At 41.2% G+C, this 18753-nt stretch overlaps 2 protein-coding genes across 2 annotated transcripts in view; one reads left to right on the forward strand and one right to left on the reverse strand.

Moving 5' to 3' along the window:
• Positions 1-1376: 1376 nt before the first annotated feature.
• Defb135 (defensin, beta 135) lies at positions 1377-12791 on the forward strand. Its single transcript, XM_013514932.1, has 3 exons — positions 1377-1434; positions 3158-3315; positions 12525-12791. The coding sequence occupies exons 1-3, from the start codon at positions 1377-1379 to the stop codon at positions 12789-12791; spliced, it is 483 nt and encodes a 160-aa protein (XP_013370386.1).
• Positions 12792-16972: 4181 nt separating this feature from the next.
• The window catches only part of Defb134 (defensin, beta 134), a 6269-nt gene continuing 4488 nt past the window's right edge, over positions 16973-18753 (reverse strand). Inside the window, exon 2 of the mRNA XM_013514937.1 lies at positions 16973-17115. Within this exon, the coding sequence (XP_013370391.1) occupies positions 16973-17115 (143 nt within the window). The remainder of the gene's footprint in view (positions 17116-18753) is intronic.

Below are 18753 nucleotides of genomic sequence, written 5' to 3' on the forward strand. Positions count from 1 at the left end.
TTAAAGGTGGAATCTTTTGAATTGGCTATCAATCATTCAATCAACCTGTAATCAACCAACCAATCATCTACCTAATAGGGTGAATTAAATACAAGGCAGAGTGACAGAAGAATTGACCTCTAGTCCTGTCTTTTTGCTATTTCATTGAAGGAACTCTATCTTTACCATATTGAGTTTTAAATGTTTTCTTCTAACAATTCAATAAACATATACTTCATAAAGGTCCTTTTACTGGAATTGTTTCATTTGACTTCACAAGAGGTCACTGTGACTAGTAGGACTTGTGTATAGCCTGCTTTAGAAGTGAGAACACCAGTGTTTGGACAGCTGAATTAAGTGCTTTTTAAAAAAAAATTATTTTATTTTATTTTTCCAGTACAGGGAATCGAACTCATGACCTTGCACTTGCCAGGCAGGTGCTGTGCCACTGAGCTAAATCCCCATCCCCTAATAAGTGCTTTATTAAAAGGTTATCAAGCCAATGCATGTGAAGAACAGATCAGAACCCAGGCTTTCTCATTCTGGGTTTTGTGTTCTTTATGTAGTATCTAATAGAGTTGTTGTAAAACTTGAAACACTTTGAAATTTATCAAGCGCTATTGACCTTCAGTTCCCCTAAACAAGGATCTTATCAGACATTCCATGTATGTTCCACATTGCCCAGCAGGTATGCTGCACATGGCGGTGCTCAGTAGGTGGCTGTGGCCTGGGTATGCTCTTCATACTCTGGTGGTGGCTTTTGGGGACTTGTCCACGCTCTCTGAGGAGCTCTTATTTCCCTAATGAGATTGTGGTCACAGTAGAATGAGCAAGGCTATACTTTAATCCGTGTATATACAGGAGTCAACAAAACCCATGTGTAAGTTGTGATGCTGCTATTTATGATTTACATGAACTTAGGAGAGTTACTGTCTTCACCAAAGACTCATGTTCCTTGTTTTTAAAACAGGAAGAAAAATACTCACCTGAGTTTCTCTTTGGTGTGTGCTAGATCAAAAACAACTATCATAAGTATCTTGCCAACTACATGAAGTGGATTTATGGTAATCTGCCATGCTAGGCATTTATTCAATGGGTACATGAGTCTACAAAGAAGGTACAAAGACATCCACACAACATCCTACTGGGGCCTAGAAAAGGGCTGTTTATACAGTGTGGATTAGTTGCTAGCATGCAAGTGCCACCCAGCAAGTGTGTGGAGTGGTGAGATGTCATGTTCAAAATCAGACCTTTCATTTATTGGAGTGCTCAATGGAGCAAGGAGATGTTCTTGTTCCTAAAGGTTCACTAGCCATGCACCTCCCCACCTCTGAAAAACTACATATAGGGTAACTCTCCCTTACATCTCAGGGGCGTGTTTGCTGATTGGTTTAGCCATGAGGAGTCTACTCTTGGTCTTTGTGGTCCTTGTCTTGCTGCCCTATGTTCCACCAGGTAAAAACTGATTCTTTTCCCCGTGGAGTTAGGAACAACAAAGGGAAGGGGGTGTGAAGTTCTGTGAGTGCAACAAAGGCAATACTGAAACAAAGGAAGCTGAGCAGGGCAACACGAACCGAGAGGGATTCCCTGGGTGGGTCCTGGGGATGGAGAGAAGATGCTATGAACATGTAGCAGGAAGTGGTTCTCTTCAGATAAGGAGCTGTTTCTTGGTTTGAGTCTTGAAATTCTGTGAAGGCTGCAGGCACGGTTGGACCAATATTTTCAGAAATGGGGCAGAGCAAGCAGATGAAATCTTAGTTAGGAGCCTATTCCTTGAAGACTCTTTTTTTTTTTTTAATGTTTTGGTTTTTTTCCAGTACCGGGAATCAAACTCACAACCTTGTGCTTGCCAGGCAGGCGCTGTGCTGCTGAGCTAAATCCCCAGCCCCCCTTGAAGACTCTTGGAACTTGGCTTCCCCAGTGAGCCATCCATGAAGTTTTTCACTCATTCTGAAGCCAAAGCAAATCTGCAAATGGAGCTGATTGTTAAAATGTATTCAGTTAACAGAATACAGTGGGTTCTGATAGCACATCGGTTTGGAGAGTCAGAATTTCTGTCCTCTGAACAGAAGCAAGTAACTTGATGGTGGTGAGAAGGAACCACTTACCTCACTGAAGGGGAGGTTCTCACATGTGTGGTTTCTGGGGTCTGCAGAAAGCTCCAGCCTCCTACCTCAAACCTTCATATTGAGAAGACATCACTTAATGGCCATGTATGGAGCAAAGACAGACATAGACAAGGATTGTGCCGAGACTGTTGCTGTTCTGTGGGGCAGGGCCTCTGGACACTTCACACTGTGTCTGCACCGGGTTTCTTTGTCTCTAGAGAGGTCCCCAGAGTTGGTGCGAGCACAGCTTGCAAGTTTATATGCCACTGGCCTTGAATCATATCACATTGGTTATATTCCCATATTGGTTACTTCCATACTACAAAGATTCACTCAATCCACAGTCCCATGGGGGTCAGTGGTGGAGAGACTGGTAAGGCTTAGCACATGAAAGTAGGGTGACTCAGGGCCACCCTCAGCCTCACAAACTGCCTTCTTCCCTCTCCCTTTCCTCTGGTTTCCAGAGGCACCTAGGTCTGAACATCCTGGAAAATGACGTGTTCCAGATATTTCAAACCAGGCCTTCTCTTTATCTGATAGGACACTCATAACCAGCCTATGATTAAGCCATGACAGAGAGTGAGGCACTTAGAAAAATAATCCTATAAAATATTAGGGGAGTGCAGGGCTAGAACCACGGTCTTCTGAAATTCTAGTTCAGTGCTCTTTCCTTCTTCACACTGGCACTTTAATAATTATGAACTGCCTTGGATATCCAAAAGGGACTCTCTATGGCATCTTCTGTTAAGGAGGGGACCTCTCAGACTCCTCAGATGTCTCCAACATCTGCATGATCTTTCCTTACCAAATAGTCCCAAGCTGAGCCTGCTGAGTTGTTATCTGCATTTAATTGGTTAGTAATGACGGTCCACAGGAGCTAACATAGGGCTCTTGGAAAATAAGGTAGAAGCAACTAGAAAGGGGACATCCAGACATAAAACATGTTGGATATCTTTTATTATATTGATTTATCACTAACAATTATAAAGTGTAGCTGCACGTCTGATCTACCCTTGGCACTGTGACATTACAGGGCACTCATGTGAATTAACCTTTGTTTCTGTTGACAGTTAGAAGTGGACCGAATCAATACATTAGACAAATCTTTTCTTCATGCTGGCGAATGAAAGGTTCTTGCAAGATACAGTGTGCACCAAATGAAATATATCATATTTTCTGTGATAGTGCAAACGTGTGCTGCATAGAGAAAAAACATCTGCCTATTCTGGTTGGGTAGCTGTGAGTATCTGAGGGCTGCTGCTGACTTCCTCGGGCAGCTCAGATCCTCTCACGGGCCTCATTCCATTAAAATGATGCTTTCAGCTTATCAGTGTTTCTGTGTCAGCTGTGTTCCCCTTTATTGTCTTTGCTACAGAAATTCTTTCTTAATTAAACTCCTTATCTTCCATATTTTTTTCTTTTTATTAATTTGTTACTTACCAAAGGTATATATATATATATTTTTTTTTTAGTCTTTTTGAGACAAGGTCTCACTATGTAGTCAGGCTGGACTTGAATTCACTTTGTAGCTCAGGTTGACCACAAACTCACAGTGATCCTCATTCCTCAGCCTCCTGAATGCTGGGATTAGAAAATGCTCCAAAGGAAAGAGAAACCGGAGTGGAGAAAAGGAGAAAAGAAGGAAGGAGAAAGGAAAAATAAATACACACACATACACAAGATAGTCAAGATCGATATACTAATTGCTATTAGCTCATTGAAAGGAAAGGTATATGCCTATATTGCTTGATTGGCTTTCCATGCCTATATCTTGTATTATGAGCAGCTACTTTGAAGATAACAATGAGCAATGTACTGAGAATTATTGATCTCCTACAATGAGAAATTTTATACAAGCATGTTCCACCAAGCCCAGGCCAAAGGCATCTTAAGAACATTTTAAAAAATCTAAGATACAGGTAGAAAAGGGTGGAAGTTTTGAGTAAATATCCTGATGATATTATATATTTCACACACCTGTGTAACAAGCGCCGAGGTCAAAAAAGAACACAACACTCCAGGCACTACAATCACTATCTCAGAAAGGATATTTCTGGCTGTCCATCTAAAAGCAAAGTCTTGGCACCTCTTTTCAACTTTATATCACTTCAAGTTTATATCAATGGTAGTTTGCCACTCTCAGTTTTGCATACTATTATAACAGAAATATATCTTTGACTTCTGCCATAGAAGAAGATATTTATAATTTCTAGCACTTGGCTCTCACAAACAGTACTGTTGGTGAACATTCCTGTACAAGTTCTCTTTTTAGATCTGGTGGCATTTCTGAGGCTAGATACCTAGAAGTGGAATTTCTAGGTCGCAGGCTATGCATATACTCCATTTTGGTGGACAGATTATATCAAAAACTGAGTTAAATAACCCTGTTATTGCAGGCCTGCAATCTCCCAAGCAAGTGGATGGTGAAGGCTTAAATAAATGGGAGAATAGCAATGATTTTAGGGCTCCAGGAGGGACTAACTCTCTTACAGCTTCAGTATTCTCTGAGTTAGCCAAAGATGTCTCTAGGTGGCCTGTATTTATTTGGCTTTCAAACAAAGGGAGAGGATACTCAAGAAAACGTGGGAATCTCACAGGACCTTGGGAGAATTTTCCCAAATAGTAAATTATGTTAATCAGGAGAACTACCTTATCTTTATGTTGATATTTATTGCAGGTGTGTGTAGCCTGCAGCTGTAGTCTCCTTATAGTTAATTGGGGTTGGAGGGAAATGTTCTCAGCTGTGGCCTTATCTTGTTAGACAAGGTGCCTAAGCTTCAGACACCTCACAAGTAAACATGGAAAGCCAATTGGTTAATATTAAATCCTACTCAGAGCCACTTTGTAGTGGTCCCTAAGAAGATTTCATCTGATTGTCTTCTAAGTACGTTGTAGAAAAGTCCACATATAGAGTCACCACTATGATATGTAGCATTTAGAATGAAGCAAAGGCATAACACTTCTCCACAAATAAAACCAATCTTTGGAGGTTTTAAAATATAAACAGAACTTGTGTATCATGATTTACAAATCTGTCCTGCATTCAAATAAAGCTGCCTTGAATATTTCTTATCAGTTCGTGTTTGTAGCACATGATGACTGGATTTGCTGTGGGGAGTAGGTATACGTACATAATTTAATTCTTTTTAACTCATTTCCTCTCTATTTCTCCTTTTCCCTCCACCCTACTTCCCACTTACAAAAGCTCTATTTCCCTATTTCCTATTGTCTGTCTTTTCTTCAGCTCAAGTTACCTATAATTTGGGTTTCTCATATAAGAGAAGTTATGTGATATTTAAGCTACGTATCAGATTTACTTCACTTACTATGGTATCAAGGCACATCCATTTCCCTACAAATGGCTCAGATTTTTCTTTACAGCAGAGTACTACTCCACTGTATATAAATATCACACCTTCTTTATTTATTCATCTGTTGATGGACATATATCAGCTTCTAAGATTTGGGTATTAGGAGTTGTATGTAGACATGTATCATTATAATATGATACCTTTGCACCTTTCAGGAAGATACCTACAAGGGAAATAGCAGGGTCAAATAAAATTTCTAGTTGTAGTATTATGAGGAACCTCCTTTCTGATTTCAGTAGCAGATATACTAGTTTACATTCCTGCCAACAATGTAGAATTCTTTTTCCCCCAGCTTCACCAGTATTTATTATTATTTGATTCATTGATGATAGCCATTTTTCCTGGAGTATGATGGAATCTGAGTGTTCTAATTTGCATTTCTCTGACAAGACTAGGGAATTTTGCCATTTTCTAATGTCTTCTTCAATCTCTTTTTCCAAAGCAATATCATTTTTGTTATAGAGGCATTTCCCTTCCTTGACTCAGCTATTTTCTACTTAAATTTTTGAAGCTATTATGTATGAGATTTTTTGGGGGATTTCTTTCTTAGTGTGTTTATTATTGGCATACAGAAACACTTCATTGTTTTGTGTTGATTATGTACCCTGCCATTTTGCTGAATTTGTTTATTAGTTCTGAGAGTCTTGTGTTGGAATTTTTTGGGGCTTTCCTTATAAAATATCATGTCGTCTGCAAATAAGAATAGTTTGACTTATTTATTTTTTGCATCCCTTTTATTTCTTTCACTTTCTTGACTGTTCTAGCTAAAGTTCCCGGTGCTATATTGAACAGGAATGGTGAGGGTGAACACCCATGTCTTTTGGTGATTTTTGAAAAAAAAATCTGTTCCTATTTAATATGATGTTGTTATGGGTTTGTCACCAATGGCTTTTATCAGACATATGATTCTTCTATACCTATTTTCTTCAGAATATTTTTTAATGTGAATGGATGCTGGACTTTGTCAAAGTCTTTTTATGCACCTATTCAGATGATTAAATGATCTGTGTCCTTGCTTCTGTTCATGTAATAGACACATTTATTGGTTTGCATATGTTGAGCCATTCTTGTATCCCTGGGATAAAGCCTGCTTGGTCATGGTGTGTGATCCTTTTAATGATTTGTTACATTATATTTGAAAGTATCTTTTTGAGGATTTTTGAGTCTATGTTCATTAAGGAAATTGGCCGTAGTTTTTGATGGAGCCCTTTTCTAGTTTTAGGATCATGGTAATGCTACCTTAAAGTAATGGATGTTCCTTCACTTTCAATATCATGGAGAGTTTAAGAAATATTGGCATTATTTCTTCCCTGACAATCTGCTAAAAGCCAGTGGTGAATTAATCAACTTCTGGTTTTTATTTTTTGTTCTTAAATTTTTATTACTATATCTATTTTGTTTTCTGTTATTGGTCTATTCAGGATTTTTATATCTTCTTCATTAAGTTTTGATAGGTCATATATGTCTAAGAATTTATCCAGTTTTTAAAGATTCTCAAATATGTTGTAATATAAAGTTTGAAGTAGTTTCTCACAGTCCTCTGGATTTTGTCCATGTCCATTTTTATTTTGCCATTTTCACTTCTAATTGCATTGATATAAATTTTCTTTAGCAAGTTTGGCTAAGAATTTATCAATCTTGCTTATCCTTTTAAAGAATCAAATCTTTAATTCATTGAGCTTTTGTATTTTTTGTTTTTAGTTTTAATATTATTAATTTCCAATTGATCTTTATAATTTAGCTCCTTCTGCACATTCTGGACTTGGATTACTCTTGTTTTACTTGAGATGCACGATTATGTTATTTATCTGAGACAGCTGTATTTTTCTAAGGGGGCATCTGCAGCTCAAATCCTTCCTTTTCTTGTGTCTTATAGGATTTGGTATTTTTTTTTTCGGTACCAGGAACTGAACTCATGATCTTGCACTTGCCAAGCAGGCGCTTATGCCACTGAGCTATGTCCCCAGCCCCAGGATTTGGTATGTTATGTTGCCACTGTCACTTAATTCTAGGATATTTAAATTTTTTTCCTTGATTTTTTTCTGCAACCCATTGATTATTCAAGCATGTGTAATTTAATGTCCTTGTGTTTGCATAGATTCTGTGCTTTCCATTGTTGTTAATTTGTAGTTTCAGTCTACTGTTCCTGATAGTACACAGGAGATTATTTCAATTTTTTTGTATTTACTTAAGCATGATTTTTGGCCTAATATATTGTCAGTTTTTGGAGAATATTTCATGTCCTGTTCAGAAAAATATATACACTGCAGTTATTGGATGAAACATTGATTAATTGATGAGATATTGATTAATTGCATGAGATATTGATTAAGTGCAGTTGTTCCATGATGCAGTTGAACTCTGATGCAATTGTTCAATGATGCAGTTGAACTCTGATAATTGATGAGATATTGATTAATTGGATGAGACATTAAGTGCAATTGTTCAGTGATGCAGTTGAACTCTGATAATTTTTTGTTGATTTTTTTTTTGGTCTGGTTGACCAGTCTGTTTATGAGAGTGGTGTAAAGAAGCCCATACTCACTAAGATTGTATTGATATTTGTCACATCTTTAATGTCCACTAGTATTTGTTGTATGAAATTTGGTGTGCTGGCACTTAGTACATAAATATTTGTAGTTATCTCTTTCTATTGAATTGTTCCATTTACCAGTATGTGATAACCTTCTTTGTCTCTTCTAATCAGTTTTGGCTTGAAGTTCACTTTTTCTGAGATTAGGATAGCTACTCTTCTTTGATTTCCTGTTCCTTTTGCATGGGGTATCATTTTCCACACTTTCTTATTTTATAAAAACACCCAAAATTTCATAACAAAATAATAAGAGAATAAATAACAATGATAATATGCCATATATCATTATGTTCAAAGTAGCTACATCCTCAGAGACAAAAAAGATTCTTACAAAGAAGAAACAGATAATAGCACAAAAGTTTTTGATGAATGAGGAGAAACTAATAGTATAAATTGAATAAGTTAACATATATATATTAAATAATTTCAATCTATGTGTCACATTTTGAATGAGGTATGTCTGTTGTAGGCAACATATAGGTCTCTGTAGTTAGGTTCTGTTTTCCAGTGATGTGATGCTGGTTTGATTTACCAAGAGCTATTGTCTTCCACTTCAACCTATTCAGTTTAATTAGGTTGGATCCAGGCACTGTATTGTAAGGAGAGAATTCTTACTGGTTATAACAGCATGCATAGGTCTAACCATACATCAGCAATGAACATTAAAACTTGTTTTGACAGTTTCATTCTTTCTTCAATGGCCCTTACTTACTGTATTATATATATAACATTATTATTAGCCTTGAATGTGGTGGGAAGGGAAGGAAAGAGAAAATGGAAAAAGAAGGTAGTAAGTCAGTAGGAGAGAGGGAGGTACTAAAAGAAAAGTTAGCAGGTGAAAAATAGATGGGAAGTTGGGCTGTATTGAAATATTTTTATAGCTCGAACCAGGTTTGTGAGACTATTAGTGCAGATGGGAGGCTGCATGCAGAAAGAAGCATAGTTACAGATTGAAGGAAAGTGTAAGTTTGTTGGAGCCTGTTAATATGCAGTGATTCTTCACTGCACAAACTTAATTTGTTCCATAATTCTGGGGACAATGGCCACAGTTATGTTCATCACCATGTTCATCTCCATCAGTGTGGAGTTAGTGAATGGAAGCAAAATTTTGTCAAATGCTTCTGTTAGGGAACTGAATTATTCACAAAAAGAAGTGTTTGTGAACCAAGGTATTGCTGTATTTATATTAGTTTTGTTTGGATCCTCTAAGCATGATTTTTGTAAGGGTCATCTTGACATGATGTCTTAGTTACTTTCTCATCACTGAGACACAATACTCAACATCTACAACTCTGAGGAGGAAAGGCATTTTTAGGCTCACAGTTTATAGAGTTCAGTTCAGAGTCAACTAGTTCCCATGCAGTGCAGCATGGCAGAGAAGAAACAGCTCGTGGTATAGTGGTGGGAAGCAAAGAGAGATTAAGGGTGGAGGGAGAGAGATAGCCTTCTAGGCAATGCACTCCATGGCCCACCTCGTATGACCAGGCTTTGCCTCCCAATGTCACATTGAGCTATAAACTCATTAGTGTGCTGATCCACAGAATAGTATCTGGCTTTTATGATCCAATCACCTCCATCAAACCCCATCTATGATTGCATGAGACTTTACAGGGACATCTAGATATAAACCCTAACACAGAAACCCCAAGAAAACCCAGAACAAAGATACCAGCAAGGAAACAATAAAAACCCCTCTTCCAGTTGCTATAGTATTAATTCAGTGTGTCCACACAGCTCTCTATGCCGGACTCATGGTCTGGTTTCAAAATGCCGAGCCAGTTTCTCCTCTGTGGACTACTTAGTTACCTAACTGTGAGTGTGAAAGATGCTGACTTCTCTAGACTGGCCTCCTAGCTGCTAGTTATGCTTTGGGTATTACTAACTGCAGGACTTTGTTTCTGTCCCAAGAGCTGACCTCCCCAATTAATTTGGGAAGTGGATGTACTATAGTTGGCCCAACACTCAGTTCTCTGTTGACTCCCACCAGGGACATCCCATTCCCACTTCCTTCACTCCATGGAAAATCCTGCAGTTCATCTCTATTTCCTCTACAGAGTTTTCCTAGAAGCTCTGTGACCCAGGTGCCACTTTCTGTCCCTCCACATATGGTCCCTGTCTCAAGGGCTCCACTCTCTGACCTGGAGAACTTGATAAGCTCTAGGCTTGGCAGAGGGCCAATTTTTCCAGCAAGGGACCATGGGCAGTGGGCAGGATTTCACATTATCTCAGATCTTCCTGGTGTTTGGGGAAATAGTAGGAGGGTGCCTCTGTGATGTGGCTCTGCAGAATCTCCCTTTCTTCCCAGTGTCTCCAAGGATGTAATCTGCTCCTCCCTTCCAGAGAGTTCTCCATTTCACACAGTTCACCATCTTCAGCTGCTCTCAGCTTAGGGAAATAGACTTTCTAGGCTCTCCACAAACCTTTTGCCTAGTGTAGTGTAGAAGTCCTCTGACCCAGGCGTCACTCTGTCCCTCCTCTCACTGTCCTTTGTTCACTGTGCAGTGTCAGATCTCACCATTCGCTGAAGTCCTCAGCAGGGGGTCCTGGGAGGTCCCCTGTGGGAATCTGCTGGTAACTGGGGGCAGCACATTGAATGTCTCACAAATATAACACTCCCGTTTTATGTGGGAGGAATGGGTGACTATCTTTTTCTGGGCTGAACAAACCTTATTTGTCCCCATGGTCCCACATATGCTGCTTGCTCCTGGAACACTATGGTTTTCAAACACGAGTATATGCTGGTGTTGTGTTATACACCATTCTCTGGAATTTGATTTTTCTGAAGTCTTCTCTTGCATGTATCTCTTTTTTCTATTTTAAAGAGTAAAAGAAGGATAACATAATAATAGGTGGGGGCTTACCAAATTACAGACAAAGTGGTAGGAAATTATCAATGGTTATTGTTTTACATATTGTTATCTACAAAATAGTTTCTTAGGAAAACAAATAGACAAATAATAGTGAGTTACAAACAAAACAGGTAGGAGATTATCAATAGTTGTTGTACTATACTTTGGTATCTTCAAAGTGGTTTCTAAAGAAAATAAATAGAGCTATATATGAGTGACCTATTGAATAATCATTAACTATTCTCAATGGTTGTTGTAGGAAATAATAATAAACATGCATCCATTTACAAAATAGGATAGGAACAATACAAACATTACAGAGTTATGGATAGCTTAGCAGGAAAATATCAATGGCTGCTGTAATACATGGTGCTATCTTCAAAGTGGTTTCTCAGGAAGATAGAGATATGCAAGAAGGATCTAACAAGTAGTTACAGCCTAAGGGTTGTCAAAAATAGCATATTACCTCCTCACCAGTGACTCCTGTCACTGAAGTGTGACACCTGGTAGGAAGGCCAGGATTGAAAAGAAGGACTGAGAGACTTGTACCTGTGTCCAGCAACAGGCTATTTTCTTGTTCCTCCATAGTCATGATTACCCAGGGCTCCTCCAGGAGATGACAGTCTGGCCAGAGGGAGAAGGCCAGGATTGAAAAGAAGGACTGAGAGACTTGTACCTGTGTCCAGCAACAGGCTATTTTCTTGTTCCTCCATAGTCATGATTACCCAGGGCTCCTCCAGGAGATGACAGTCTGGCCAGAGGGACAAGGCAGAGTATGCCCCGGACCCCCTCATTCCTGTTGGACTAACTGGTAGGATGGGTCTGAGCTCTGGGGCCTCTGCTTCAGAGGGCAGACCGATCTCCAGTGGTCACCTTTGCATTCAGGGCATGGCCTAGGGGCCTCTTAGGGCAGTTCCTCTTGAGGTGGCCTGGCTTTTAACAGTGGTAGCAGATGAATGCAGTCATCAAGTTCTTGGGGCCCCAGGAATCAAACTTGGGGTCTGTTTCTCTTAATGCTTCAGCAAAAGCAGCTGCTTTTTCTCAGTCTCTTTGTTTTTTCTCCTTGGCCTCCTCCTCGTCATGGCTATAGAATACTGAGGAGGCAATTCTTACTAACAACTCAAGTGAGCCATCTGGGGTGAAAGCTATTCCTTGTAGCTTCTTCTCTCCAGCCTCCCATCATATTGGGACTCCACAACCAGTTAGTGCCCTCTTCCCACCATCAGCACAGGCAGCAGAAATCTTGCTGCAGACCTCTCTGGAGCTCCACCACAGCCTGTACTGTCAGGGGAAGAATGGCTTCCAGGGAGTCTCCCCAGGTATTGTGCAAGGTCCTCCTTGTTTACAGCTTCCGAATGGCTCTCATGACTCCAGTCCACAGGATCTCTGACTCCTCGGGCTTAGTCTGTATTCTCATGTTCTCCGAGTCCTTGTTCAGCAGCTGCTCCTCCGCTGACTCTGGACCTTTCTGGTTCTCAATGGCAGGAGCGAGAGTGACCCGTTGTGTGGCACGTATTCCCAGGGGTTTCTCCATGTTTGAGTGATTCACTCACGTCCGTGGGAGGGCATCCGCAGCTGGTGCATGGTGGGTCAGTTGTGTCATTGTTTTTCTGTGTCATGGTAGGTCTCATTTGAGCGGCGGCACGTGACAGCGCTTGCTGCTGCGTGGCTTCCCGTGTGCCGGAGCCCCTCCTCCCGGGTGACTGCTAGGCTGGGGGCCGGCCTGAGGGCCAGTGCTCCCTGCCCCATGGCTTTCCGGACCCCGGGGGCCCTCCTTCTGGGCACCTGCGAGGCAGGGAGCCAGCCCAAAGACCGAGGTTCCCTGCCGCATGGCTTCCTGTGTGCTGGAGCCCCTCCTACCGGGCACCTGCTCTGCTGGGGGCAGGCCTGAGGGCCACTGGTCCCTGCCTCACAGACTTGCATGTATCTCACTTGCAGTGATTCTCTCCCTAGTGGGTAAGTTGGTATGATTTGAGGCTATTCCATCAGGTAGGCCGCTGCTGAAGAGCTAGCTCCCTTCCTCAGATAGTTCGATCCTCTCCCAAGATGGCCCATGCACTGGACCGAGGTTGGGGGATGTTCTGTGATTGAGGAGTGCTGTGCTTTTCCTTTTTAAGTTCCACCCCTAGACACTGGATTTAATATAGTCAAGAAGCTGGGCCATCCAGAAACCCTGTGCCATCTACCAGTTCCAGGATAACATCATTTCTTCTGGGACCAGGAGAACACAAATCTGCTGCAAAAACCATGGTCTTCAGAGAGAAGTCACACTTCCAGATATGCATCATCAAAACTTGTTCACTCTATCACCTGTACTAACATTGAGTGAGCCTTAGTCACATTCCATCATCTAATAGGGAGAAACAAAAGGAGAAGGAGAAGGAGAGGAAGAGGAAGAATGAGGAGGAGGAGGAAGAAGTGGATGGGAAGAAGAAGAAAAAAGAAAAGGAGGAGGAGGAGAAGGAAGAGGAGAAGGAGGAGGAGAAGGAAGAGGAGAAGGAGAAGAAGGAGGAGGAGGAGAAGAGGGAGGAGGAGGAGGAGGAAGAGGAGGAGAAGGAGAAGGAGAAGGAGAAGGAGAAGGAGAAGGAGGAGAAAAAGAGGAATAAGAGAAAGAGGACAGAAAAGCAGAGCAGCAGAAGCAGCACTTACATAGGGTTTATTTTGTGCCAGGTATATTCTGTGTCCTCTACAGATAATTCACACTCACCACATCAATTGCAAGTGGTGGAAAAGAGTTTAGGCACAAGCCAGGCAGCTGCAGTTTGTGTGTAATTACTTGTTATTTTACACCTAAAGTTCTCCTAAAGCACAGCTGGAACTGGAGCTGCAATCCTGGCAACTCTTCCATTTCCAGTCTCTGCAGCAGGGAAAGCCTGCCAGAAGGGCTTTAGGACATGTGTTGCCAAAGAACCCTCTGCCTCCATCTTCCAGTTGACAGAGTGACACATTTAACCCTCTGCTCCATTTCTGCATGTGTGAAAGTGGGGTCAATACATAAACTCAAATTGGAAGGTTGTTGTACAGATGAAATAAATTACAATATATACATGCAAAACTGGCCAACAAAAAAGAAAATTTTAAGGATTAACTGTTCCTTTCAATAAACCACAGACATCAGCAATACACCTACCCCAAAGAATGACTGATCTGAAGACAGCAATAGGTAGTATAAGAACCATTGTCGAACTCCTACCATCTTGTGAAGCTCTGCCTCATTTCCAGTGTTTTTTTTTTTTTAATTACTTGTTACTGTCCTTGATTATTTGATCAATCTTACATTCTTACATCTGGTGGACTGAGCAACTTTGTTGAACATAACAGTACGTAACGTAGCAACCATTGTTAATTCCTGTCATTTTGTTTTGAGGTCATGTTCGTTTTTGTTTTTGTGTTTTGTTTTGGTCTTCATTGTTGTTGTTTTGTTAGTTTTTTCCTCTCTAAAAAATAAAATATGTACAGCACTTAGAACAGTGCCTGGAAAATAGTAAGCATTCGGTATTTTATTTTTGTTGAATTTTTAAAAAATCACTGTGACTTTATTCACGAAAAGACTGTTTGTTCCTTCTGGTGGTATTTCTTGAGCAGAAGATGAAGTGGAATTTTCTTGTGGGTAAGTTTCTGTATGTGGTGTGTACAAAATTGTACTCAGAGTTTGTGCCATGGATGACGTGCAGTAAGAGCAGGTGATCTAAACCAAATATCAAATTCTGGGTAGAGAACGGGGGACAGTTGTTTTGGATCTCTGCACTGCACTGTGAAGAATGTAGAATCAGGACTGTCTTTCTCACTTTCTGCACCACTGAGATAAAAAAGTGAACATTTGCAACTTAAAGGAGGAGAGGCTTATTTTGGGTCACAGTTTCATGGGTTGCTTTCTGGGTCAGCTGGTTCCTAGGCAGAAACAGTGTGAAGAAACTGTCTTGTAGGTTGTTGGGTCATTGATGCCGCTGCCCTTGAAGGAATTAAAGCAGCTTTCAGGAAGCCCTAAGTTAGTTCTCACAACACCAGATTGCTGTGAGAGTGAGCTTGGCTTCTGAACTCTCTGGGCTCTGGTTTGGCAGTGTAATCTGTTCTCATTACCCGTTTTCACCATGATGCCATCTGCCATGAGGCCCTCACCAGAGGTCAGTCAATGGCTTGACTGACCAAACTGTGGACTAATCTTTCAGTGGACCATCTTTTCTTTATAAGGTTACCCAGATTTAGGTAATTTATTTTAATAATGAAAAATAGACTCATAGAGGCTGTCTGGGATGTCATGAGGTCATGGGCCTTGCTTTCCTGGGCCCTGTCCGGATGATTCTTTATCCTGGGTATTCAGTAACTGTGGTTACCATTTCACTGGTGATCCCATTCCCTTTAACATACCTCCCCTAGGTCCCACAGGAGAGTTAGACCCCTTAGAGGAGGACACACTGTATTGGATTCTCCCCCCTAATTCACCAATATCCAGATTTGCTGAAAGGTGGGACCTTGTCTAGGCTTAAAAAACTCTTCACTGCCCCTTATTCTTTCTCACTCACTATTTTTCTTTTATCTCTTCTCAGGTGCAGTGATCACTTGGGCAGCACTATGGTCACTGTCATCCTGGGAACTTAGGCATTGCTACCTCAGCCTTGTACTAGATCAGCCGTTAGATATTTATGTCTAGAACATCATGCTCTCAGAATCACAAGGACGGAGCACTGAGGCTAAAGACAATTGCTCCACAGCCAGAGTCCACCCTCCTCTGCCATCCTGCTGTTCATTTGAGCAGCACGTGCACAACCAGCACATCCACACATCTGTATGTGGGATGGGTGGCACTGGCTAGGCAGGCGGGAATTTCCCAGGAGTTAGAGGCCAATCTGGTTACCAGCTCCATGACAGAGGTTGCGAGGTTTTCTTGTTATACCTTTGTAAGATTGGCTGGTAAGGAAAACAACAAGCCCAAATGCACTTAGACATTTTGTTACTTACACAGAGCGCAAAGCGAGATCAGCATCGTGTTAGGCCCTAAATTTACATTATGGCACTCAAATAAGGAGGCAGAGGATGGGAAGCAGAGGTGCTGGTCACTTTGCTGCTAAGGAGTTAACATTAAACTATAACAAAGTGCTCTTACAGCTTACAGCAGAGCCTAAAGGGCTGGGGCAGAAATTCTCATGCTTGAACGAAAATGAGGAGGTAGCAGGAACCCACCTCAGGATGGCACCACAGGATGGCCTCCCTCCTTGTTTCAAGAAGAGCTTCAGCTGGGCAGGGTGGCACACGCTTATAATCCCATCACCCGGGAAGCTGAGGCAGGAGAATCATTGCAAGTTCGAGACCAGGCTGGGCTACAAAGTGAGCTCAAGGCCAGCCTGAACCGCATAGTGAGACCCTGTCTCAAAAAGACGCAAAACCAAAACAAAGACAAGAAAAGCTTCATTGCTGGGCACCTGTAGTCTCAGCATGTGGGAGATTGAGGCAGGAGGATCGCCATGAATTCAAGGTCAGCCTCATTTACATAGTGAGTCCAAGGCCAGCCTGGACTACACAGTGAGACCCTGTCTCAAAACAAAACAAAACAAAACAACACAAAACAAAACAATGGGAAAAAAACTGAAAAACTGCTTTAGGGCCAGATTTATTGAAGCCTGAGTCAGCCTGAAGTTAAGCCTTGCCTGTGAGGTCTGTGTAAGATATGTGGAGTTAGTCACAGGGCCAGGGAAGACCTGTTCCTCTATAGGTAGTAGGACAGGACTCCTTGTATAAAGAGATGATTCCAAAGAAGCCTCTTTAAGTAGAGAAGACATCCCTTCTCTGCTTACAGAGAGACATAGACACTGAAGACAGCACTGATCCCACTTTGAAGTGAGAAAAATATGCAAGTTGCCTTCCCAAGAAAAGAAACTCAAGTTTTAAGAAGGCCTGAGCTTACCTTCCCAATCCAAGATCATAGATTCTGGTGGAGGGGTTAGAAAATAAAATACTAAAAGCCAATACTGTGAGTACATCACAGTGTCCTAGTTTAATCTGAATTCCCTAGCTTTGTAAAAGAAGGGAGGACCAGCAGTCTTCAAGTCAATGGGTGCTCTCTGCCTTCTCATGTCAGGGCCCAGGGTCTCCTTTGACGCAGCACTCCAGCTGGAACATACAATAGGCAACTAATAGCTCAGTTCCATAGCACTCCATTCTGCAGGTACCATTTTTATAGCATTTCTTGTGAATTTCTGATGAGAATGGATTCAAACCTACAAGAAAAATGAATGAAAAGATAATTCACTGCAGGATAACTGAATGACTTCAGTCCTTCAAGCTTTGTCCCACTGAATTCCAAGAAGACTTGATCATAATAATTGATTCTGGCATTGAAAATATATTAACTAGTATTATGGGTTAAATTGTGTTGACCTAATACCCATATGTTGGAAGCTTAACCCTGATATGACCATATTTGGAGGTAGGGCCTTTAGGAAATAGTTGAAGTTAAATGAGGCCATAAGGCAGGGCCTAATCTAGTGAGACTGGCAGTCTCATCCTGTTAGTGGATTGACTGGCTTATTGGTGGAGGACACAGTGAGAAGAAGGCTGTTGGCAAGTTAGGGAGAGTGAGTGTCCTCAGCAGAAGCAGAATCAGCCAGCACCTTGGCTGTGGCCTTCCAGCTTCTGGAAATGTGTGAGTACAAATTTGTTTAAAGTGTGCCATCTTTGGTGGTTTGTAATGGCAGTCAAACTTAGACAACTACTGACCTGGGAGTTTTCCTGAATTGCTGAATTAATGTAATCCAAATAATCAGGTTAGCTATGTCCTCAGGCATCCACTCATTCTTTTACTAACTGGTAACTCAGCATTATTTATTTGTTCTCAAACCAGTTTTTATGGATCTTGTGTATCAAGGACCGTTGAGGTACACATTTGAATATGACATAGATCTGAGCCTCAGTGAATTTCCAGTCTACACAGAAGGAAAGGAAACATACATATCTGTGGGGACAACACATGCACGTGCCATGAGGTGTTTACAACATAGAATGGTCTGGTGAATTTGAAGGGGTGTCAAATCATTAATAAGATTTTGGAAATCTTATTCAAGCTCAAAACAGATGAGATAGGCTTACAAATTTGTAGGCCCACTGCTCTTTAGAACAATCAAATATAACTGTTTTTCCCTTTTCATATAAAGGCATTAGGAAGAAAGTAATGCTAATATTTGCCCATCTATAAAAATTTTGAGCAACTCGTACCTTATCCAAATCAGAGGGGATCAAGGTTTCATAGGCCTATGAGGTCTGTGTAAGATATGTAGAGTTAGGCAGAGGGCCAGGGAAGACCTGTTCCTCTATAGATGGTAGAACAGGAGGGAGATAAGAGACAATGACTGTACAATGAGACAAGAATTTCCTGTAACAAGACAAGCTCTGAGAATGTATGAAGCAGTAATGGGAATACTGTAGATTACTGGGAGCTGTTGATTGGAACCCACGATTCTACCACCATAAATCACAGTGGAGTAGGTGCCACCAACAGCTTCAAGAAAGCCTGGTTCCTATTGGTCTGAGTCACATGATCTGAAAAGTCTATTTCATCTGCCTAGAGAATACTTCAGGAAGACTAGACAATCAGAGCGGTACTTGACAACACAAGGATTTTGGCTGACTCAATAAAATCTAGTGAAGAAAATATTCAAGATGAGCTTTCTAAATCAGAAAAGACTAGTCAATAGCCGTGACGAGGAGGAGACCAAGGAGGGAAAACAAAGAAACTGAAAAAGCAGCTGCTTTTGCTGCAGCACTAAGAGAAACAGACCATAAGCCTGATTCTTGGGGCCCCAAGAAGAACTTGATGACTGCATTCATCTGCTACCACTGTTAAAAGCCAGGCCACCTCA

Source organism: Chinchilla lanigera, unplaced genomic scaffold (assembly GCF_000276665.1).
Source record: "Chinchilla lanigera isolate Chin_1 unplaced genomic scaffold, ChiLan1.0 scaffold00002, whole genome shotgun sequence".
Lineage (NCBI taxonomy): Eukaryota > Metazoa > Chordata > Mammalia > Rodentia > Chinchillidae > Chinchilla > Chinchilla lanigera.